This window comes from Solea solea, chromosome 16, assembly GCF_958295425.1.
Source record: "Solea solea chromosome 16, fSolSol10.1, whole genome shotgun sequence".
NCBI lineage: Eukaryota > Metazoa > Chordata > Actinopteri > Pleuronectiformes > Soleidae > Solea > Solea solea.
The window spans coordinates 11,453,544-11,479,382 of record NC_081149.1 but is presented as its reverse complement, the minus strand read 5'-3'; the positions used below and the strand labels follow the sequence as shown (position 1 = coordinate 11,479,382).

At 39.0% G+C, this 25,839-nt stretch overlaps 1 protein-coding gene across 5 annotated transcripts in view; it reads left to right on the top strand.

The window, feature by feature from the left end:
* Window positions 1-25,551, top strand: part of spop (speckle type BTB/POZ protein) — a 147,325-nt gene extending 121,774 nt beyond the window's left edge. For 4 of the 5 annotated variants that reach the window (XM_058653575.1, XM_058653577.1, XM_058653576.1 and 1 more), the window contains 5 exons: window positions 13,136-13,313; window positions 18,975-19,030; window positions 21,064-21,186; window positions 22,227-22,369; window positions 24,763-25,551. In XM_058653575.1, coding sequence (XP_058509558.1) covers window positions 13,136-13,313; window positions 18,975-19,030; window positions 21,064-21,186; window positions 22,227-22,369; window positions 24,763-24,907 — 645 coding nt within the window. In that variant the 3' untranslated portion in view covers window positions 24,908-25,551. The other variant, XM_058653579.1, reaches the window with a different exon arrangement.
* The last annotated feature ends 288 nt before the right edge of the window (window positions 25,552-25,839 follow it).

Below are 25,839 nucleotides of genomic sequence, written 5' to 3'. Positions count from 1 at the left end.
AAATTGGGATATTGAATCATACTAATACTTGATTGTGTTTACATTAGTGGAACAAATATATACTTTTAATAACGTCTAAAAAAAAAATAATGAATACGGTTGCAGTACTTACATTTCTTGTTTGTTGTGGTGGTTTTGCCTTGGAGTGATCACAACTGTAATTCCTGTTTCACTCATCCTTTTATTTAACACTACCGCTCACTGTATGTCCTGGTTAGTGAATAATGTATGTTGTTATTGGTACGACATTGCCTCTGGCTTTAGATCTCTCTCTGTCTCTTATTGCTAACATACAAGCTGATTGTCATGCAGCCTGCATGGTGGCTTGGCTCCACTTCCTCTGATCCAAAGCTGGCTGGTGCTCCTCATCGAAAATTCCCCTGTTGTTTTTCAGCTGTAACACAGGGGGCAGCAGAGGTCAACTGTCCTCTCTCATTCCCCTCTGCTGCTCATAATGGAGTCAGGGAGCAGACAAGAGGTTAAACTTTCTGGATATGTTAATGCCTTAGTTGTAATGCATGTGGCCATAAATGTTTGAAAAGCGTAGCAGTGGCTGTTTAAAACAATTCTAATTAACCCTGTGAGTATGGAGGAGAGCATGTCTTGGAAGTTTTTCCTTTTTGTAGTGGAGTGATGTACAAGCCTGTTTAAAGTGTTTCCAAACTGGGTTTATTGACAGAAGGGTGGGGTGGGCAGTGCTGCTTCTCCAGAGCCATGTGGAACAGGGAGGTGGAGATGTGTATGTTTGTGCAGACATGTCTCATTGGGACATATTTTTAAGGACGAGACAGTTTGAAAGAATGAGCTGAATGAGAGAATGAGTAGTCACCATGTAGATTATATTCTTCCGCTCTTCTGAGGGGGAAGGGACACGTTGCTGGTTCAACTCCTCGGCCGCCACTCCCTCATCGGCTGCACTGTGGCAATTAGCCAGCAAGGTGAGACAAACCTGATTTTTAAGGCTCATTTTATACACAAGCAAAAATCAATGTGCCTATTATAAAAGCTATGCACAACAGAAAAAAAAGTCTAAACTAAATACCTAATAAAAAACATCTAGCAGAACACCAGCTGACCTGAGAGGCCTATGTGATAAGTAAATGGACAGCTGTAGATGGAATTTGTTGGTAACATAGAAGGCAGCGTTAGATTAGAAGTGATTTTTTTGTGACAAAGTAAAGTCTGGTATTGTATGGTATGGTTTCCATGAACATGTGGGCAGGACAGTTGGTTATTGGGATGAGTGTGGTGGGTGGATGGTGGTAAGAAAGTGTGGATTGGGTGTAAGTATCTCTTTTCCTGGTCTTTTTCCATGTGCCCAGTGTTTACCGTCAGAGTTCTGGCTCTGCTTTCGTCCAGATGGTCCTGTCCTGCATCTGAGAGAACCCCATTGCCCTAGAGCCCAGCTCTCTCCCTCTTCTATCATCTCTCATCTCCTCCACTCTCTTTTTTCCATTTAAACTCAATCTCCTCCTCATTTCTCTTTTCTTTTCATCTTGGTATCACCCACTTTGAGCATCCCAGTTTCCCCCTTGCTCCATCCTCACCTCTCACGTCTCCTGGCTCCTCCCCTTGCTCAGCCACTCTTCTTTCATTTTTGCTCTCCTTTATCACCCCCACTTTCTTCCTCTATGTAGGAGAGTGTCAAAGAAGCGAAATAGTTATGAGAAGCCAGATCACTGTTAAAGGGGAATACTCGCACAACCGCTCCTCCTAACCCCTGGTCCCTGAGCTGTGTTCACTTGCCTCTTGAGACATTCGTAATTCAAATTTAGCACATGGAATCTGGCGATGTGTCATGTCGGAGAGGGCCTGAACAACACCAGCTGCCACTCCATCTCTCTCTTTCTCTTTTTCTTTGTCTCCATTTCTCTTTTCCTCTCCATCTCTGCCAAAATGCTGGAGACACCTGCAGGTATTTAATGAGGAGATAGCTCACATTAAAGGTGCTGTGCTCACTGACAAAGGAGGGCATGAGGGACAGAGATATAAAGACGAAGGGGTAAGGAGGCATGGGTGATTGAAGGAAAATAAACTTGGGCATGCTGGGTGGCCTTGAGCTATGGAGGTGAAGAACAGGAAGATATGATAAAGATTATACACAATAAAAAACAAAAGGGCTAAAGGGTTTAGATTTGATTTTGTCAAGCTTTGTTTCATGTGGATGAGGTGTTTCTACTTTGCTCATTCCTGAAGTGAGACACAGAGGGAAAGGATTTTAAATAATCTCCTTCCTTCTCGGCATTGCAGATAACCTCATGCTATAGATGCACATGCTATAGATAATGCAGAGTGTCTGGAAATCTTCATTTCATACTTTTGGAAAATCTCCAAAACCTTGTGCTGTCATGAATACCCCACTGACAGTCATGGTGGCTGACACTGTAAGGTTTACTACTCTGCAAGTCTGGCTTGATTGATTAAAGGGAAAGGAAGGGGTTTGTTTTGGAAGGGAGAAGTTTACGGTGAAACTCGACTGTCACTTATGTTAAATTGGCTGCTGAAAAGCAGAGGGACTAGGTGCTCCACCTTAAGACGGTGAGAAAAAGAGTCACAGAGCTGCTTTATTTCACTGAGGAGACCCTCTCCTCCTCCTCTACAGTGGCTTCAGGAGCAACATGTAGGACAATCACTTGTATTATTTCCACCATGCAGATACAACACAAGATAAGGATTATTAGGCTTATTCTGTGTGGGATTCACTTGTAAAAAGACAAGTGATCATCTTTTTGATAATATTTGTACCGTAATAAAACCTCTATTATTTGAATATTAGAGTAATGACTCAAGAGGTGCCGTCCTATAAGTGCTGTGCACAGATATTATAATTTGTCATTGGGGACTAATGTTGACACTGTATTATACTGTATACAGACAGCTGATAAATGAAAGATCATTTTCATACCACACTATTCCGTAACCTTTCACACACAATTGATTTGAAAGGATTTTTTTTTTTTTTTACCTCTTCTACTGTTTAATACATTATTGATAATTGTAACCAAGTGCAGTAAATTAATTATTTGCTTGAATAGCTGCATCTTTCATCTAAAAATCAGGCTGAAATTTGATTCCTTCCCTGCAACATCCAGCATGATTAATTCCACAGATAGATGTGGGATGAAGAATGACAGTTGATGATGACAGGCTTGGCACTGATCATATTGTCCTTCCATTCATGTTGTGAGCACTTGTGAAACTGAGAAGTATGCTGCATATTTGGCTGCTGTCTGATTTACACATTAAAGTAATAGGAAGAGATGAAGACAGTTTTCACATAGTTTTTTTCCCCCAGTTTCTGTGAACATGATAGTGAAGTGCTAGAGGGAAAAAGTAAGTAAAAAAAATCTTCTAATTAAAACAGCCCAGGTTTGTTAATGAAATTCAGCAATGTGATATAATTTGGATTGAAACAGAATAGATTTAGCAATTTTGCCACCTCTGGCACCAGTAAAAATCTATTTTATTTTTACCAAAGCCAAGTAAAAGAAGAGGAAGATATGTGTGTTAACAGATAATTATTTCATAAAGAGTGCAACAATAAAGCATTTTTAATTTTCTGTTACTTTAATTTGCTGTGAGTGGCCTTTTCTCCATAGCAGGCTTATTGTTATGTTCAGACCTGCCCACAATTCCGAAATGATTGAAATTGATTATGATTAATGATTAAATTAAATACAGTGCCCATTACTTTAAACCTGCCTTTGTAGTGTAAACATATTTTTACACACACACACACACACACACACACACACACACACACACACACACACACACACACACACACACACACACACACACACACACACACACACACACCCATACCCATACTCTTCTGCTATCGCCACTATAACACAATCTAACAGTCAAGTAGGGTCATCATTTATTTGACCAATATTTAACTTGCAGTCCCCCTAAAATCAAATTTGATAGCATAAATGTATGTATATGGCAGAAATATCACAAATATTTTAATGTTTTATCGTAAGAAAGGAGGACATTCAAATAAATATACCCAAAAATCACCCATACTCCTATATATACCATAATCATGAAAATAGGATTACATCTCATATCACAATTTTCAGCATTTTTTTGCAGTGAGTACAAGTTGGAGAAAAAAGGTGACTTCATTCACAGTGGTAAATGTAACTTGTGGGATAGAATAAGAGGCAAAACCAAAAAGGCCTGTGCTCATGCATGTCCAGCTGCGGTTAATATACTGCATCCAGTGAAAGAGAAGCGGGTGATGAGTGAGGGTGAGGTTCTGTGAGTGCATGTGCAAATTGGAGGATGAGCCAGTGTTTTTCTCCTGCACGTAGGCTGTCTTTGATGCCATTTACTGTAATGCATTGTGACTGGTGTCTTGGCCACTGCTTGCCGGTCGGAGGTCTTTTCTTTAAGGCTCCTCCACCGTGTCCCTCCTGGGAAGATGTGGCGTTGGGAGAATAAATGAGTGGGGTGCTGATGTTCAGCTGTTTCCTCCTCTTCCTCATGGTGTTACTGCGACTTGCCTCTCCTGTCGGTGGGTAAGCACTTTGCTGGGTGACAGCACCCATCCTTCACAGGGCCCTGCCATATGCTGTGCTGCTGTCAGAGGAGACGACTGCAGATGCTCCAGCTGCTCCCTCCCTGCACACTGAACGACACACACACATAGAGACACACACACACTGTCACAAGGGAGACACAGAGAGGAAGGGTTGAGGGAGAAAGGATTCATCTAGAGGTTTGGTTTTTTTGTAGGCAGAAGGGGACGGCAAAGGCAGATAGTCTTTAATTTGTGGGAAGGGAGGTACATTCTATTAATATAATTAATATTTTTACCAAAACAAAGGTTAAAAATAAAAAAGGTTGTTGGATTTAAAAAAAAGAAGAGGTGTAATAAAAAAGATTTAAATAAAAATGTAGAATGACACGATAGATAAACAGAATTTATAGAGTGATGCTTCTTTTGCAGTGGGATTTTCACTCGCATTGCTTGCTTGCACCCATTTCTGAGCCATAATGGATCTTCTAATTCATAGTGTTTTTGCGACACTATTGCACCATCACCACATCAACTGGTCTTTTCTCAAAGCACTTCATTGTCTCCAGAAATAAAACTATTTAAAAAGCGACTCAAATGGCTGGAACTCATAATGCTCAATGCCACTGGTAATGTGTGTGTAAGGTATCCGTGTTTGCGCAAAGCCAGTGTTTATAAACTTGTGATTGTGCATATGTGTGTGTGTAAGAACAAAGTTGGCCAGGCACAACTCAGTTGGCTGTGGGTTGGGACCCTGGCCACGGAGCTTGTTCAGAAGCTTGAGTTCAAATCATGCTGGAAATATGGCTCTGTCTGTGAAGATTCCCCCAAACTTCTCTGTGTCGACAGTAAGCCGACCCGCCTGTCTACCTCAAATGTAAGCAGCCCTGCCCCTGATCCACTCAGGAAATGAAATGGCCACTGTAACACATGAAAAGGCAAACACTTAGTGGTGTGAATGATTGTTTTTCGATCTCTGCAAAAAGACTATAGAGACTCATCAAGTTTTTACAAGTTAGTTGTAATCGTTGACATTTCACTCCTGGTTGGTTTTGTGACACTTGTAGTTTGCTCATGGTAAAAGCAAGTGTGGATTAAAGCTCTCTGGTAAAGGTCTCCTTTGACACAACACATGCTCCTCTTTTGTATTCCTGGCAATTGTTATGTAAATCATTTCTAATAACCAACTTTTTAATGTCAGAGCACCATGGCACAGTACAGGTGTGTGGGACATGTTACCTCTGACTTTGTGGGTATAATTGTGCACATGATAGCAAATCCCTAAAAATTGAGTAAATCTGATCGAATTTAAAATCAAGCTAATTTAAATCGTATGCAAATTCACAAAATGCTAAAAACAAGGGAATTCAAAATATTGTGATTTCTTTCAAATAAAATACAGCATCTAGCCTGTTGAATGTTTTTATTGTGACTCTGCATGAAATGTAGGGTCTGCATTGGCAGTAATTATAATTACTGTCAGTAATACAGGTCTGACCTGGGGTATGAGCAATAAATAGCAAAGCAGATATGAATCGGACCAAATTACAAAGAGGGATGTTGAATTACATGCATGCATCACTAAACGTGGTAATTGTAATCTGTCATGCATTGGTAAATACTGTAATTTGAATCCAATAAATGGCACACTCCACCACTAGCAATGCAAGCCAGCTATAGAGAGAAAGAAAGAAAATATGACCACCAATTGAGAATCCAAAGGATAGCTTTGATAGCTGCTGGTGTTTGCTGCCTATTGTCTCTGTTCATAATAATCAGTAGGTTTGTGTGTTGTTTTTGTGAACACTTCAACAATGACCAAACACTATGTTGTCAGAGCAGCAAACTTAAGAGCTTCCATTATAGGTTTTATACGAAGGTTTTAAAAAAAGAGCACATTAACTTAGATTAAAGGAGAAGCCTGTAATTAATGACGGTGAGGTTCTTGCAATCATCTCCCTGTTTATTAAGTGTTTATTTTTTACTTTTATTTAATAGCTTTGGGATTTGGGGCCATGTTTGTTTAATGATGTCAGGACCATATCAGAATCTGTTATTATTCTCAGTTTTAATCAGTTCAGTGACCTGTTGCAACTGCCACAAGGCTGTTCACTCCGGTGCTGATATCAGACTCTGTCTCCTAACTAAAATATCCTGTCATTGCTCTGAATGTTTCTGTTTTTTTGTGAGCAATGAATAAGAAAAGGAGAATGAGAGTAGCCGAGTGTGTCTGTGACATCAAGCTTACATCAAGCTTATTTACTGTGGGTGGCTAGAAAATAGAGGACAAGCCTTGCATCTTAAGAATGGTGATGGCTTCTATGCTTGGGGCCTCAGACAGGTTTGAAGATCACACATTTATTAAGCTCATGTAGATGAAATTGTGCTTTTTGTGCATGTAAATGTGGTTTTATTGAATATACAGGCATACATTCAAAATAGGATTAACCTTTTTCTTTCCTGCTTCTCCCACTCTTGGCATATATTTTTACGCCCATGACTCAAACCAGCAACCTTCAGTTTACAAGCCCAGTTCCTTTTCCACTTGGCCATCGGCTACCCCTCAAAATTAGATTAACCTGATTGTAACATTACTTAATTCTCAGTTCAAAGATTAAACTTAAGTCGAATTGCTATCAGTTTATCATTTAATATGTAAATGCCAGATGATGGTGTTGCACTACACAAACTCACTAAACGAATTAACTTTTAATATATGTGTAACATAGGTTTAGATACATTTGTTTTGTTCCTCCCATGGAGCAACAGTTTAATTAGAAGCAAATCTACTGACATAAGTGTGGTTTGATTTGAAACAGTGCAGAGATTATATCCAGTACTATCCTAGTACTGTTTAACAATATATATATTTTTAAATATATATTTAAATTTAAATTTACTGAAGTCATAAAAGATTTTATTTTTTCTTTGGTTCTTCTTAACTCGATAGTACTAAATGACTAAAAGTAATGTTTACTTTCATATTGTTTTTAGTACTGCAATTCAAACACAACCATCTCATAAACAATTGATGATTTTCTTTTAGCAACACAGCATATTATGCAAATTGCTTGCATCTTTTCAAATTGCCTTTATCATGTGGGACTTTGCCAAAGGAAAAATTGCCTGTGACAGAAAAATGAGAAAGCATACTTACAAAAGAAATTAATCTTGTTATAAAACTATTGGTCTAAACAATATTGCTTACATTTCTTAATAGTACACATATACCAGGCCTCTACCAATAATTATATACAAACAAATCAGATTTTGCAGATTAAAAGATGTTAGAAACACTGCACTGAGTTCATCCATAATTGTATCCCATTCACTTTTTTAATTGAGGCAATGACATTGTGAAAATTGATCTCTGCCATGGAGAAAGAGAGAAAGAAGCCACAAGAGAATTGGAGAGATAGATGATGAAGTTTCAAAAATTTAAATTAGGAGTAGTGATTATCAACAACCCATATTTTCTCACCTGTGAAATTATTCCAAACATGATGCCCAGAAACAAATTCATAATACTACAATGCATTTTTACCAGACTCTCAGAAAAATGCATCAAGACACTGGAACTCAAAGAATTCTTCAGGTAGACTTGAAGGGTTAGGGTTTAATCCTGAGACCTAGAAGTGAGTGCACATCACTCATCACTGAATTCCCCTTTTTCTTTTAGAATTGAGTTTGAGGCTTTTTTATTATGAACAAAGCTCTTAATGACATATCAATCACATACATCTTTGACCTTTTAGCAATTACAAAATAACTGAAATCTTCCATAGCTGGTATTTTGATTGTCCCCAAAGAGTTTTAAAAAACAGCATGGAAGCAGCTTTTATGAATGTCCCTTAAGTCTGGATCATCCTGCCCATGTATATCAAGCAGCCTATATCTGTGGACAGTTTAAAATCTACTGGAACGTTTACCTAACTCACCGTTATTTTAGTTAGCTGTTTCTTTGGTAGAAGAATGCCAAATACATAAGAGGACACAATCGAAACCCATCTGAATTAATATTGAGTTACCGTGTTGACATGAACATAATATGTGATAAGGGTGACCAACAAATCTTGATGTGTAAATTGTATGTACCTAGTAGATACACTCCTACTAATAGCCATCTTCTAATCAATAGCCAGATTAGAAGCAAGCCTGTCTCAAGTCAAGTCAGTAAAACTATGTAATGTGCAAATTCAGATAATGTTCATGCAAATTAACATTTGCTAATTCAACAGCAAGAGGGAAGCAAGTGTGTGTGTGTTCACTCTGCCCATGTTTACATGTTTGAAAATGCCACGGTACTAGGGAGGCAAAAGAACAAGTGTTTCATAACTTAATGGATTTCATGGGACATTTTTTTTTCTTTTTCAAACTATTTCACACATGGCAAAACACTGTAAACCCATAAACAAACACATAAACAGGCAGAAAAGATTGATGCATTATGAATAAATCATCTGGGTACCAAAACTCAATATTAACTCTGCATTGCCTGGAGGGTTGAGCGGGAGCTTATGACAAATGCTTCTAGATGTCGGAGGAACTAACTGGGAGATGAGTAAGGAGTAAATACTTATCTTGGGAACTTAATTACCAAAACAAATGATGATTGTTGTGCAATGATTCTTTATTACTGTAATTTTTTACCTATAATTTTATTCAGAATTATTATGGCATTTGTCAAGGATCTTTAAGGTTTTCAGTACATGATTCATAATGACTGAATTATCATTTTAGTACATTAATTAATATATATTTTTTTTTAATTACATTTGCCATGAAATTTAAATACTCATATTTTTCTGAATGCTCCTACATTCCCTGGTACACAGGAATTTCAAGAAAAAAAAACTTGCAGTTCATCATATTGGTATAATTTTTTGATTGTTCAGTTCAAGTAGGTGGACTGTCATACACATTCATACTTTCAAAAATTTTTCAGAATTTTAACTTCCACCACCAGCAGGTGCAACTTAACAATATAACCACAGTATTAAGAGACAGGAAAAACCAACCAATAATGTTTATATTGAGTGTTAGTGTGAAAATTGCAGCAGTCACTTGAATGACCACTTCATATCCTCCTAGAATGTCATTTTCTGCAATGGCACCCTTTGCAGCAAGACCTAAGCCAAACGTTGCCCTGCTCTAATTTAAGCCATCACATTTATGCTCTCTTCTAACTTATTTGTACACAGTATATGGACTGCTGTGCTCCAGATCGTGACGACTGTGCCTGCCTGCATGTGCTTTTGTTCTATGAGTTATTTTGCCCTCCCATTACGATTTGAAGGTGTGGTTCCATTTTTCTTACAGCAGCAGGTGTAATTCTTTCACCTGACCATTCAGACATGAAGCAGAAGGGGTGGCACTTATTTTATCTGTATTTTGTAATCAATGAATAGCAAAGTTGTCCCCTTTGTTACTTTACATTCACTAGTGCAGTACCCATACCCAGTTTCTTGCATTTCTTAGTTGTCACAGTTCGCACTGCACAATCAGGAACCCTTAGTCAGTCACCTGCCATGTTTGAGGCCTGTCAAGCAACAGTTATGCAGACAGACAGATGTCCCTTGCATTTATAGACAGAAAAAAGATAGCTATCAAAATGTATCATCTCTTCGACCTGGACATGTGACCACTGTACATGGTTTCCACTATACCAAGAATTAATGTATAAATTAATGAATAATATTCTATTTTAAGATAGGTCTTTTTTTTTTTTTTTAAATATGTGCAATAAATTAACATCTAAATGTTCAGGAGTATGTTAATCAACTGCATCTATATGTATGCAGTGTGAGGAGATTTCAGTGTAGAAAGATGCAAGGAGAAAAAGGAGGAGGTTGACAATGACCAAAGATGACAGCAAATAGCGTGAAGACTGTCAGGACAGCCAGTGTGTCTAAATAACCAGGTGCTCCGATTTAGTTTCTGCCTGGTTAAACAGTGGAATAATTGGTCAAGTTAGCCAGTAATTAGACCGGCTTCACCATGCTGCATCTGAGAGCCCAGCAACGGCTCCACCATGCTAATTGGGCTATTTATACTGAGACACATTGACCGGGCTCTCAGGTTTCCTTTCCAATTTGTTTTTTCAGCACTTGTTTATTTATTAATTTTTTTCATCGTACTGAGGCCAGTGCTGGGTTTGCCACTCTCCTCCCCCTCTCTCAAAGCCATTTTTCATTCTAACTTGAGCTCACTGAACTTTTGTCCTTAGCCCTTTCTGTCTTTGTCTTACTGTCTTCGTATAGCTGTCTCACCCGTTTTCCTCTCCGTTTTATTTCTACTCGCTCTCCTCCTCTATCACACGCACAGCGGCTTCTTTTCTCCCAGCCTGTCTGTATTGCTAATCAGTATTTTATGAATGTCAGTGTGTGTGCTTGGAACGTTGTCTCCCTCATGTGATTTTGTGTGTTAAGCATTCCTCTGAGAATATGTGGAGATGGATGAATGTCAGGCAGCCAGACCTGCATCCTTTCTGGATAATTGTGTGATTAATAGAGCCAGCTGTGAAAACCGGACTGTCATGTCAGAACATGTTGTCCCACATCACATTTAAGGACATTATTTAGACTTGGATTACTTTCCTGGAGACTTGCCTAAACCTTAACATAACTAGTTTCCCCACCCCTAACCTCAATTAAAATCTAATTGAGGGGTGAGTATTTTACACCCTTCAACACATACTGAAGGGTGCCAGAATTTAACCATAAACTAAACTAAAAAAGCCATGACCCTCAAAAAGCAGCACGCATGTGCACACACACACACACACACACACGGAAAAATACTTTGAATGCTCCTTAATTGTCAGTCACATTTTTGTCTCGCTGTGTGCTTGTAATTTCAGGTCCAGAAATGAGCTCCTGCTTATGAGAAATCATCTCCTAACTGTAGATCCCTCTAATAGCTTGCTCACACTTTCATCCCCATGGCCTGGATCAGTTCTGTCTTTCTGCTTTTTATTTTGCCTATATCTTCTCTTTTCCATCCTTTTCTCACTTTCCTCCTCTATTTTATTATCTTTCCCTCTCTTCCTCTTTCTGTCCCCTTCAGGCTAACCCTCAAACCTCCATCAGGAGCAAACAAGGTTCCTTGACATTCAATTTCCTGCTTGCCATGTACTTCTCTACTGTATGTGCTTCTTCTCCCTTTCTAAAAGTCTTTTTGTGCGAGGTGAATAGGTGGATGAATGCTGCATTGGGTGAATGGGTGGGCACAAGACTGGGTGGGATGTTTCCTATTTTGCGCGGTGGAAAGGGCGTGGCTCTAGCTTTAACAGTAAACAACAATAGGTGACAACAACAAACGGAGATAAGCTTCCATTTTTCCTGCTATCATCTCAGTATAATCTGCCGAGTGTATTCATTAGCAACATTAGGTATACTTGGATGATTTTTACTACAATTCTCTCATGTCTTCTCATTAAAGTAGCACACCTTTGTCTTTTTCAATGAATTAGAAACTTGTCAACGCAGATATTCATTATGTTTCTCAGAAGTTTAAACCACTTTTACTCTTTAAATATTGATTATTCATTGCTAACTTGCATACATCGATGCCGCCACTCGGGACAACTATAATACATTTTTTTATGAGAAATAGTTAAATGCTTTTTCATGTACTTTTACTACAAATTGCACATAACCAAAGAAGCCAATTGATTATGTTCCCCAAAGCTATAGCTTAGTAATTCATATTTTGATTTGATGGCACAGCAAGCAGGAAGAAAACTGCAAGTCAGTCAATTCAGGCAGTCAGAAATTACTCAGTAATGTGTGTACGTGTGTGTGTGTGCGCGTGTGTGTGTTCATGTGTGTGGGTGTGTAGTGAGTCCTGTTGTGAGATAAATGAGTCTGGTTGACTTTGTCTGGAACAGGTGGTGAAGTCAGCAGGGAAGACATACAGACAACTCTTATGTACACACACACACAGAGACACACACTCAATTTGCCTTCAATGCTGATTTTCTGGCTTGTTTGAGAGTGTAGCCAGTCTGATTGGATAAATGGGGAAGAATAGGTTGCTTTGAATAGCCCCCATATTGAGTGGCTGATGTATTGATTACAGAGGCAGAGGACCCACATTTATCATTCACAGCATGTTTGATTGACTAATTTTTTTGTGTGTCTTTTGATGAACATGGCATGCTTTATATTAGAAACGCTGTGTGAACCATTGGATGTATTAAAGGGACAGTTCACACTTATTACTCTATAGCAGTGCTTTGTAAAATTGTTCACACCGGGCTTTAAAATGCATTCTGGATGTGACGACCTGAGATTGGATTGCACATGAACATTTGTGATGTCTGATTGCTAGAGCACAAGTTGTGTTTTTAACCAGTTTCACTGAAGAGATGTATTTGTTGGCCATGTGTTTGTGGGTGTGTCATATGCATTTGGCGAGTGACCGGTAGAGAGACAGAAAAAAGGAGTCTCTGAGGAGTCTGTTACACTGCTGTGACATGAACATCATAATTGATCAATGCTGTGGTAGTGGTTATAAAAATAAATCGGTGTATGGTATTTGAAATAACACTAATGAACACAAATGAACTGATGAATATTAACTACGTAATATGCATTTTGTTTCCAGGTGAGTGTGGTGCAAGACTCTGTCAATGTCTCAGGCCAGAACGCGATGAATTTGGTGAAGGTTCCTGACTGCAGGCTGGCCAAGGAGCTTGGGGATTTGTGGGAAAACTCAAGATTCACTGACTGCTCCCTGTGTGTCGCTGGCCAGAAATTCCAGGCCCACAAAGCCATCTTGGCGGGTGAGGATATATTTTTTCATTCATTACATCTTGAATGTGTGTTTTGATGGATCACAGAAAAAAACAAAAAAATCAATGTAAGTTAATAATTTGTAATACCTTCCAATGCTGAAGGCCCTCACTAACACGGAACCACGTCACATCATGCATACATGTGTGAAGACTTTATTGGAGTTTATAATCTTGACTTTCAAACCATGTTTACCTGAATTGTATTACCATGTAATATTCTATAGGGTACTTGTGTCTAGAACTATTACTTATAGTAATTGACAGCATAATCTAATTGTTTCCCCTTGGAAAAATCTTCAATTTAAACACTTCAATTAATGTTGATGGTAGGAGTTAGTGATCATTGTAATTGGTTGGTGATCACATAGTATATAATTCTAATGTAATAATTAGAAAATAAATGTATAGACAATCCAGATAATTTGCCTCAAGTGTTATGTTTTAGTATGTAAAATTAAAAAAATGAAATTTGTTGTTTATGCCAGCTGGTGCAAGGTACATAGTAATAGCTTTATTAGTGTAATGACTTTTAAATTAATGTATGTGCTGGAATTTGCAATCATTGAATGGTGGATTTTTTTTTCAGGCTTCATTTCACAGTTTTGGTTTCCGTCTAAATACTATTTCAAATGCTTTTCTACCATGAATTAAATTCCAGGGAAAATACTAATACAAATTTTCAATTTCAATGAATACTTTTACTTTCCACGGGGATGGTTAAATTTAAATAAATTGAATATCCACACAAGAATTGGCTATTGACACCTACAGCAACTGTGTTTCTTCTCGGGCTCTCAGGAATCAATTTTGATCAAACATGGTCACGTAGCCACTTGCAAAAAACAAACATGATTCATTTTGAACAATTAGCTGCAGATATTGGCATAGCCAGGATCAGAGAGTGAAAAGTTTGAGGAAACTGGTGAACTGTGTCTCCGTGGAGGCAAGGGGGAGGCTGTTCATTATTGGATTTGTTGAAGTGTGTGTGTGTGCGCGCGCGTGTGTGGAGCCATTTTAATTATGTGCTGCTGTGGTTTGGGGTACCACCACCCTCCCCATCCTCCCTTCTCTCTCTCTCTCTCTCTCTCTGCACTGCTTGGTCCAAAGTCCGTCCACCTCGTTATTCCCCCTCTCGGTCATTCCCGTGACAACTCTCCTGGTTGTTAATCGCCGTGGAGACGGACTGAGAGGGATCAAACGATGGAGGCAGAGCATCCAAATTGGCTCCACTTTGACCATGTGATCTTTAAACCACCTTCTCTTCTGTCTCTTACCTTCTCTTTATTCCCTTTTCTCTTCCTCCCATACCTTTTTCGCTGTCCATCCTAATGTTCCCCTTTCATACTGTCTTTGCCTTTGTTTCTCACTGCTTTCATTGTTCCTCTTGTTCTACCTTTTGATTTTTGTTCACATCGCCCTTTGTTATTTGTCTTCCTGTCTGTCTTAAATTCTAGATTAGACGTTGCCTTTCCTATCCCTCCTCTCACTTCCTGTCACTCTCTCGCTTTCTCAGTTGACTCATGCAGAGATCCTGCCATATTACAAGTAAGATGACCCCACATTATGCCACCTTTTCTTGTTTACAAGGAACCGAACAAAGCCAACACAATGACGCTTACTCCCCTGTATGATTACTGAGAGTACGCAGGTGTTCTCTAATCGGCATCTAGCCTGCAATGCCTGGCTCTCTTTTATTGGTAAAACAAATGTTGATTTGGCTCTGTTACTACCTCTGGTACCATCTTAAATGTTGAACAATGAATCTGTGATCATATAGCTTTTATGCAACCTTGAACAGCCTGTATGAAAGGGGCGTGTCTCCACTCCTTCTGTTTGTTACTGCAGGATGAGCTCACCAGTGCTGAGCTACAATAGACAGACCTATTGTTGGTTTGTCCCTGTAGTCCACCTGGGTATTCAGAGCAAATGTTGGTTTCAGTGCAGATATTTAGGATGCACCATATTTCTTAGCTTGTCTTAGGTTTAAAGCAGAAATAAATTATTACATGAGGTTCTAATATCCTGCCCCTGTTACAGATATGTCTTCTTGTAATTGTTAGTCATGATAAAGCATGATCATGCTCATGGAAATTACCCACATCTATAGCAAACCTATGGTTGTCTTGAAGTCTAAATGTTCTGTCACTGAACTCTTCTTGGTTCTCTGATATGTAGATTTATATTTTCACAAACTCTATCACTGCTGAATTATTTTCACAGATCAAAAAGACAGTGCAGTGTTAAGAGAGAGGGAGAGGGAAGTGTATAATTTTTGTCTATTTTACTGATCTACTTAACAAGCCTGACAGGTAAATAGTTAATCACAACTTTATTCTCCTCGTTGTGGTCTGTTCTCCTGACACTTACTGTCAATCTTTTATACAGTCATAAAATTAAAAAAGTTAGGAACTTTCTTCTCTGAATATAGTTAACTGTTTATGCCCAGTGTTTCTGCTTTTCTTTGACTCTATTTTGTTTCTTGCTTAACCTTGTATGTTACTCACCGCAGCATATTTCAAATGTGCTTCTGAAAGCTACAGTATGTGCAGCTGTAGTGACTATGTTGTTTATTCCTTCATGGTTGATTGATTGATTGTTTTTCAGGAAATATGCCCAGCTCAAATGTGCTTACAAGACACCATTATTTAGAAATACATACCAGTCAGCAAGAGTAAAACATACATTGCAAATAACATTGAATGGCGTAACCTGCCGGACAGTTTTCCAGGCTTTACAGCCAATTTAAATAAATACAACATAAATCTCCATTCTGTTCTGTCATCATCAGTGCCTCAGAATATTTCCAGATTTTAAAAACATGTTTCATTCAGTAAAGGTGTTTTTAATTCAGCTTAATGAGGTAAAAATAGATGCAAGTGGAACTCATTCTCAATTTCCCTGAATTCACATTACCTGTTTTCTTCATTAGCATCAACTTCACAGGGAAAAGGAAGGATTCCTGTTCTTTACACAGCTGACCTTTTGACAAGTTTGCTGTAATGAAAGCACATTAATTATTCTGTATTTGAATATACTGTATGTCTTTTTTCATCACATTAGTCAGTAATTTACTTGTAATTGTGTCCATGCCGGATGATAAAATATTGCATCTATCTCATCTATCATTTCACATTTGTGTCTCATTGACCCTGGAATCCAACTCATATCACCCTGAACAGCCAGAACAGGAGCAAATGTATGAACACTTAAAGAATGGCATTCACCTCTATTCTGTATGGAATCTGGTACTTTAAGCTCTTCATCTCCCCAGACACTTCAAGCATAATTCATCATGGGAGAAACACATGCATCATAAAGTTGAGAGCAGGTGAAATACCCTTTGCATACTTTAAGCTTATTGACAATCTGCCTGCTGAAATTGACAAAGATTTTAATTCCAATATTATAGGTGATAAATTCAACAAATGTAAATCCCTTATATAAAATATTCAATTGTATATTCAAAAGGTTCCGTCCCAAATAGTTTGAACTTCTTGGAATAAGAAGTTAACATTTTATTATCAACCTCCATATGTGACACAAGCTGAATCATTAAACAGGGTTCGCACATGTCCTTGAAGTGTTGTGGACACTGTATACTGTCTCTCTCTGCTGTTGTTCTGAGAGTCCATGCCGAACAATGAGTGAATAATGATAGACAAGGTAGAGCAAATTACATGATGCCTGGGAAATGCAAATTTCAAGATCTCTGGCTCACCAAAGAAAATTGTAAAGACTGGCTTGACCAAGATCCCAAGGACAATCACTTGGCCAGATGCAGAGCGTGCTGCAAATCAATAAACGTGGAAACCATTGGCTCTTACAAGTTGTCCTCCCATCTTAAGCTGTGTCAATACATTCAGTCCTTAAATTTGAGGGTATTGGTCTTGGAAAGTCCTTGAAAATGCCTTGAATTTGATGTCAACGCACATGTGTGGAACCCTGATTAAAATGTACACCTAAATTTGCTTTCCTAATTTCAAGAGCAAGGTTATTCACAAATTCAAAGTAAAACAAAGTAGGAGAGAACATCGCCTTGCTTAACACCAAAAAAGAGCACTAAACAAATCAGTTTGTATGTTATTTACGTCTAAACAATCATGGGGGCAATTATTTAAATGAAGATGGTCACTACGGCAGCAGTGGCTGACATATAAAATCACTGCAGTCCATTGTTAACATACTCATTCACTTAATGGCTTATCATCACTATAATACTTGTTTGTGGCTTGTGCAAAGTTGATGGATGACACCATGTCTCCAAATGCATAATTAATTTGGTAGCTCGGTCTGCAGTTAATAACTGATTATTAAGCACTTAAATTAATTAGCATACCACTGTCTTTGACACACACTTAATAATGTGTTAAACATTGTTAAAATTTAATCACTAGTTAATTAGGCATATATTAGAAAACAGTAATATAAAGGGTTACTCCGTGAGCCCATTATCAAACAAAGTGAACTGCATCAAAAGAAGAGGACAGTGGCTGATATTTAGTGAAAGACCACACTGTAACCTTTGTCGAGGCACATTCTTCCTCTGCTGGTAAACAACTGGTAATCAGCTTCACCCTCAAATCCATCTTTGGGATTCAGCCTCTTGCGTGTGCCACAACTAACTACAGTCACAGCCCGGATGATTGAGAAAGTATATGGTTTCATTGCCTAAAGCAGAACTCTGCAGAATTGTCATACAGCAGTGATTTCAAGCAACAGAAATGGGACTGATTTATGTCATTTGAAGCCCTGATCAAATAACCAGCGCCGTACAGTCTGTGCAGGAGATTAAACACTACCTCTCTTGTTGGAGTCACGTCGGTGATCATTAGAGAGAATGAGAAACATACTGTGAAGCAGTTCAATAAGTTATTGGTTACCTCATCTTTGTAGTGATCAAAACGCAAATACCAAAAACAAAAAACATTTCATGCTGTTTTGTCAATATCAAAATAATGTTCTGTGTTTACTTTCAATATTTACAATGTGTCAAATCTACTTAACAAAATCAATAATGAAAATGTCCAGGGGAAAAATATAAAATATTTCAAATACTAAATTATTGAAAGATTAATATACATAGTCAACAGCTCTTATACGTTTGCCTCCACTTTTACTTATTTTCTGTGAATGGAAGCATAGGCTAAAATATCTTTTCCTCAAGAGGATTTGTCATTTGTGGCAAACAGTTTGGGGATTTGTATACATAGTGAGCAACTGAGAGAGTAAAAAAAACTACTTTTCAACAATATCTGTAGTTAATGATGTAAATAAACCTCCGGAATCCTCTATGCTGCAATGTTCGACTAGTTTGTGTTGAGTGGCAGCAGGTGACTGTGTTATTAAAAGGGAAGACAGACCCTAATTAAAGAATAATGCATCAAATAAGATCCAGTCAACGCAGTCTATCAGCATTAAAATACTTGCTAAACAATCCTGGGAAGTCGTCATAATTCTGTCAGCAGGAAGGAGCTGCAGTCGACTTTTTACACATGATGCTTCCTCTGCCGTTTCTGCTGTCAATCATCCTGCTCTGGCCCTGTGGCAGGCTGTTAACAGAATATCAGAGACCTCACCATGTAACAACATTACACACAATAACAAATTCCTCCTTCTGTCTTTTTGTTTCTCTCCTTCTTTCTCTGTCAGCCCGCTCACCGGTGTTCAGTGCCATGTTTGAGCATGAGATGGAAGAGAGTAAGAAGGTAAGTCAAACACTTGACTCTGTTGTTCCTATTTCCTCAGTGGTGAGTTGAATATTTAAATCCCAGTCTTTCTTTCTGTTGATTCAGGATGTGCTCATGTCTGAAAAGGTGTCTGCACGTGTTTCTTCATGCCTTGTTGACTGCAGCTCTATATATGAGGTCCTTAAAACCAGCACACACATGTTTATGTGATTACTGTGATTTTGAAATTATTCTGAAAGCATAGTGTATTATTAGCAGCAGCCGCTACAGTTCATCTTTATGTCACCAAACCCTGCAACTGAATATTTTTGCAAAGACACATGGGTGAATTCCACGGTGCTACATCCTGATATGACCAAGACTTAATGGCTAACAAGCTGTGTATGCCAGTGTGAATCAACTGTGTTCCTGATATTTGATAATATTGGTGCATAGTCTGCCTAATATATATTATCAGTATTCTTTACACCAAGTGAAACTGAAAAATAAATAAATAAAAACAAAATAAATAAAAAATGATAGATACATAAATAAACAGATGGATGATTTTCCTCTGTTTGTCTTTTTGGTGTGAATGTGTCTTTTTTGTGCATGTGTGATGCAGAGAGCCTTCGTGCCACACTTGGTTGTGTTCATGTGATAGGAGGTGGTGAGATTGAACCATGGTGATTTAGCCGTCATGTCAGCGGAATATTGATGCCTGTGTGGCTCAAATGGGGAAATTATAAAGCACAGAGCCAGGAAATGCATCTTAATTGCTGTTTAAGTGGGCGTCTTCATCAGAACGAGAGAGGGTGGGCCGTGTCCCTATACAATTTAGAGAAAACAGATAGATGGGTTAACACTCTTCTGCAGCGCTGATGATACTTTATAGTATCTATGCAGCGCGTCTACATGGAAGAGAGACAAATGAGCTCCTAAAGAAACCCTAATAGATGACTGCTCTGTGAATAGAGACAAGCTTCAGATAACTATTCAAGTGTTGTCTATTTATGAGGTACAGTTGAAAGCTTGACTTCGCAATAAAGTCCTGTTAGTCTGTCTCATGTGACTCTCAGTGTGTTTGTACGATGCTATTTTTCCCCTTTCATTATTTTGTTATCACTCCAACACACTTTGCTGTCAAAAATTAGCGGCATGAAATTAGTCAAGTTTAAATCCTCTGTTTGTGAAACCCACCCTTCTTTCTGGATTGTGCACATGAGAAAGAAAACACATACTGTGACATGTGTAAGAACATTACTTTTTAAGCAAGACTCTGAGGTCAGTTTAGAAACAATTTGCACACTTTTAGTAAAAATATATGTCATTTTCTAATATACTATAGGTGTGTGTGTAATCTGAATTTCTATGGCAGTGCAAACACATAGATATTGTCCTATAAACTCAACACAGCTCCTTTCAGACTCTGTCTCCATTATTTCTCCGTGTGTTTATGTTGCTGTTGAGTGGTCACAGTTGTCACAAATGCACTAAGCCGCTGGTACACTCAACCTGACCCTGCTAAAATGCCTCTGGTCACTGTGGTTACGATAAAGCACCGTTATAATTGGTTTACTGCTTTGTTCTGCCTCTCAGTGCAGAGGCAAAGGTTCAGGTTACTGTCACAGTGCCACTGAACGATAAAGCCTACTTTGCTGGCTGCAGGCACTGTCAAGGAATGAATGCTCAGGATTAATTTTCAGGAATCGGCTGAAAAGAATCAAATAAATGTTCTACAATGTTGTTTTGCTGAAATGTGTTCAGACTGTTCAGAGAATCCTTCAATTTTTTTTTCTCATTTGACACTTGGAAGTTGTTTTGAATGGCTGCATGGCTGACTGTCCCTGTGTGTGTGTGTGTGTGTGTGTGTGTGTGTGTGTGCGTGCGGGCTAAACAAGGTGAGTGAGTTTAATTCAGATAGGGTTGGGGACATTCACATGAAATAAAAAAAAAAAACACTCTGCTGCTGTGCATGTTTTTGAAGGATTGTCAAAGCATAGTTTTCCTCTCTTTCCTTTTATTTTGTTAAACCCTCTGTGCATTCTCCCCTATTCTTTCCTCCCATTCAGAACCGGGTGGAGATAAATGACATGGAGCCAGATGTCTTCAAAGAGATGATGTGCTTCATCTACACAGGCAAGGCCCCCAACCTGGACAAGATGGCTGATGACCTGCTGGCTGCAGCTGACAAGGTACAGAGTGAATGTGGGTGTGTGTGCGTGCACCTGTTTCTGTGTACATTTACTCACAGAACAGATTGCATAATAATGTCCTCAATTATATGATAACTAAATTATTAGTACCCACACTAGAACAATCTAAACCTACCCACTGTGCTGTGCTAGATTTTACTGACTATATATAATTATATGAAAACTCCATTCCATCCTGTATATTTAATAAATCTAAACCTCTACCCTTCTTTCTTTGGGTTTTACTTTCACTGTTTTCCAACATTGTCTATTTCTCTAACTTGTATTTACTCGCAGCAGGTAGAGCCCATCATTTCGAGTGAAATCCTGCAAACAAGGAGGGCCTGAACATGAGAGTAGCCTACAATAAACTCACTACTATCTACAGTACATTATGTTTAAGAACACTGTAGTATGCTTGGAAGCACATTTTAAGACACTTTAGTGCTGGTAAAATAAGTGAAAATATAAACAAATCTGAAAAATGTATATTGAACAAATGCATTTAAGAAAACATATAATGGAAATTGAAAAAAAAAAAAAAACAGATTTCATAAAGCTCAATTTAATTTTGTCAGTTTGTGTTTGGGACACTCTGATCTGAGGCAATTATTACTCTGTTGGTAATACTCTACTCTAACTATTGGTATTTTCCCATCCGACTTATCTGGTTTATTGATTGCAGCACATGTCTTGTTTAATCCATATTAGTGTCTTTACATTATTATTGTTTAGTGTTGTAAAAAAAAAAAAACAACCCACAACTTCAACTCACCCTGAAGTAAGCATGAATGTAAGAGAAGACTGTTGTTCCTGGCATTTTCTTAATCAAGCTCAGTGGAAACTCGGGCTGTCACTTTTCCTTCTCTTGCCCATATATTTTCTTATTCAATTTAGGCGTTGTTGCTGCTGCAGTCGAGCAATTCTGTGTTTCCACATCATTACACAGTGCGACAACAGTTGTTAGTGGCAGCGTTGTTTAAGTAATTTAGTTTACCTGCTGTTTCTCCTCTATCTCCTGCACTCTCTGTCATTGGCAGTATGCGCTGGAGAGGCTGAGGGTGATGTGTGAGGACGCTCTGTGTACAAGTCTGTCTGTGGAGAACGCAGGAGAGATCCTCATCCTCGCCGACCTACACAGTGCCCACCAGCTCAAGACACAGGCTGTGGACTTTATAAACTAGTGAGTTATGCTTCCGCACTGGAATCGTCCATCTCCAGAACTACTTCCTTACTTATGCAAACATTTCTCTTATGTCAGACACTCATACACTTAGCTTTTTGTTAAAGAAGGTTATTAATTCCAGTGGGACCAATTTTGTGTTTCCAGAGGAAATTTAATTTCATCCCTAGCTCAGACCATTTTGCTGCCGTATCATATTGGATCGTTTAGCAGTAAACCTCAACTGCTGATGTTAATCATGTTGCAAGCCGCCTGTTTAGGTAAGAAGGTGCCTATTAGCATCAATGGCCGCTATTTACGTCCAAGGAGAGGTGATTGATCCAGTATCTAAAAGCCCAGTTGAAGCAAGAGGCTTTTTCACAGTCACTACCTAAATTGCTCATCACTTTCCCTCTGAATTCTCTGTCTCACAGCCAGACACATTTTACATCTCTTTATCCATTCCTCTGTCCTCTCTCTGCAGCTTTTCTCCATCTTTTGGACGTGTTCCCACATGGGCTCCATCTTCCTATCTTCTATGTTTACTCCCATCTTCATTCTCTCCTTTTCTCCAATTCTGTGTGTAAGAACTCATGTGTGCCTAAAGGTGTTCAGTAATGCAGATTTCTGCCCCTAATCCCTGTCATTAATTGTGGTTATGGGCGTTATGACAGTTTAATTTGCGACAGTGTTGTTGTGGTGGTAGGAAAATTGGCCACGGGGGACTCCTGGCCAGCAAAGCGTTATCAACCCTCCTCCTGCGGACACAATCGACAGCAACAAGAGCAACAAAACAAAAATCAATTTAGAGGATGAATACAGAAAACAGATGACACGGAGGAACCAATAATCCTCCCCACAGTAGCACCTCAACCTCTTTCCAGACCAGTCGTTACAAGCAGCTTACAGTCATTTAGTCGAGACAATAGCAGTCCTCTTTATCCTCCCTGGTTTTCAATTATTTATCCTCTCCAGGGGTGTAGAGAGAGTAAAGGCATCCAAACTCTCTTACCCACTATGTTTATAGAAAAGAGTTCACCCACCCTTTTTTTTAAGCTTAACATGAATCTTAATATTTATATGAATTTGTTGAATAAAGCAGGACAGGTAGTGACACCAGGGCACGAGTATCTAAAGTAAGACACTTTTAATGCAAAAACAAACAAACACCGCTTTCTTGAAATAAATATTTTTGATAATTGCGGTGGTTTGTGTCTTTATTGCTGCTGACTGGAGGTCAGAGCTTCTTTTTGATTTACTGTCACATTGCTGCTCCTCACATCCCTCTGTCCCCTCCTGTCCCTCCCTCTGCACTTTCATTACTCTCCCTTACCTCCCATATTTTTTTTTTATTAATTTATTTATTTGTCACTGCTGCTGTTGTCTGCTTCTCTCGCTCTCCTTGGTACATCCCTCCTCCTTCCTTTCCCACTGTGGCTGCTCTCCTCGTGCCCTTTTGTTGGCCTGTTGCTCAGCCTCAGCACACCAGCCATTACTGTAAGCAGGGGTTCACGTCCTCCACAGAGAATAGGGTCACAGGTTGGCTGGAGGTCTGGGGCTGCTGTGTGGAGAGTAAATGACCACACACGAACACACAGGCATGCACACACGCAAACATACACACACACACACACACACACAACTGAGTGCCAAGAGAAGACATAAACACAAGTGTGAACTCACACATGCTGTTGTGTACGATGAAACAAGAAAAATGTCATTAAAGGCCACACAGTTGCGTGCATGATACTGCAGCTTAGCGCCCCGAGGGTGCCAGGAGGGTGAGGACTGCCACAGGGTCTGTCGGTGGAAACTCAGATCTGTAGGAGATGATGATGAAGACTGAAACTCATCAGCAATTAAATACAATTTTTTTCAGCTATTGGTACTTATTCCTTTTTATGTATTTTTCTTGTTTTGTTTTGGGCTCCATTTTAGTTATCTTATCTTGACACGTCTTGAGCAACACATCCACAGGGAATCAAATCAGAAATTCTGCTCAACAGAAAACTTAGGGACTAAGGAACAGCATTTCTGGTCGAATTGTTTATTGCTTCAGTCACATGTAACGCGTAATGACAGATAAGAAAAAAGGTTAAGAACCAGGGCTCTGATCTGCTCTTTTGTGATTGTAAATATATATTTTCATGACATGCCCATATATTTCTGATCTATGAATGTCTCCTTTTTATTTTTCTCTTGCAAAATGACCTTCTGGTTTTAACATTCAAAAATATAAAGTAAATAACAGCTCTGCCAGCTGGTATGACAAATCCTCAGATGGAGTCATATCATCCCAAACTTTTCAGAAAGTCATGTTTGTGCACTTATTTTATTAATCTGTTTTCTTTAATATTTTCTCACCGTTTTCTGTTGTGTATCCCCCCCCCCCCCGTTGCACTTTTTCCTCACAGTCATGCGGCTGATGTGATGGAGACATCAGGCTGGAAGTCCGTGGTGGTCTCTCACCCACACTTGGTAGCAGAGGCATATCACTCCCTGGCCTCAGGCCAGTGCCCCTTCCTGGGTCCCCCAAGGAATCGCCTCAAACTGTCCTAGTGATCTGGAGGGACACTCTTCAGTCCTGACCCTACTGTGTCCTTCTGTACCAGTGAACTCACTGCTCCTTTCTCTCAGTCCTCCTCGTGCTCCAATAGCATCCAGAGATGCCGGACTGATACCCAGGAGGAGCGCAGCTGGGCAGAGCAGAGACTAATGCCATAGAGGAGGTAGTCCATGTCTCTATAGATGGGGATGGTGTTAATTTCTTTAAGATCTGAAGCTGGATATTCAAGGACTGGAAGCTCAAAACCTCACATAATTCCATAGATCCTTATTATAGGATACTGGAAGGAGAGAATCTTGATCTGCGAAAATAAATTATCTTCAGGCTTGAAATACAGTATAAAAGCCAATATTGAGTCCCTGTGAATACAATTTTGTGGCATATTGTCTTGCTTAGTCTCTTGAGTGTTAAGGCCCAAACTATGTTTATTAAAAGACAAGTGAAGAGGATCAACCAACTGGAAAGACCGTTACGCTTATGCAAAGTGCCATTCATCTGGAACACAAAGCTGAACACGTTTTAATGTTCGCTATGTCATAAAATGGGCCACCTGGATTCATGCTTCTGACTAGAATTGAGTAAAAAGTTCAAGGGCAGTCATTACACCTGATTAATGACCTTGAATTATCAATGACCAGTCTCTTGAGTATCTGTTCATGTCCAGGGAGGTCAAAAATTTCGATTTGGACATCCTTGCATATCAAAGGGTCGTTCAGATGCAGTGTCTTCCGAATGCACAAATAGAGACGCGCGTCAGAGGCATGCACAAATAAAAGCGACGCTCATCCGTTGCAGCATGCCTATATTTCTGGGCATCTATGCAGCTCGTGTCTCTTGATTCTTCTGCCAAAGAAGTCAAGCTAGTCTTTATTTCCTCTAAAAATAAACTGTGAACTGTCGTCATTCAGATAAAACTCCTAAATCA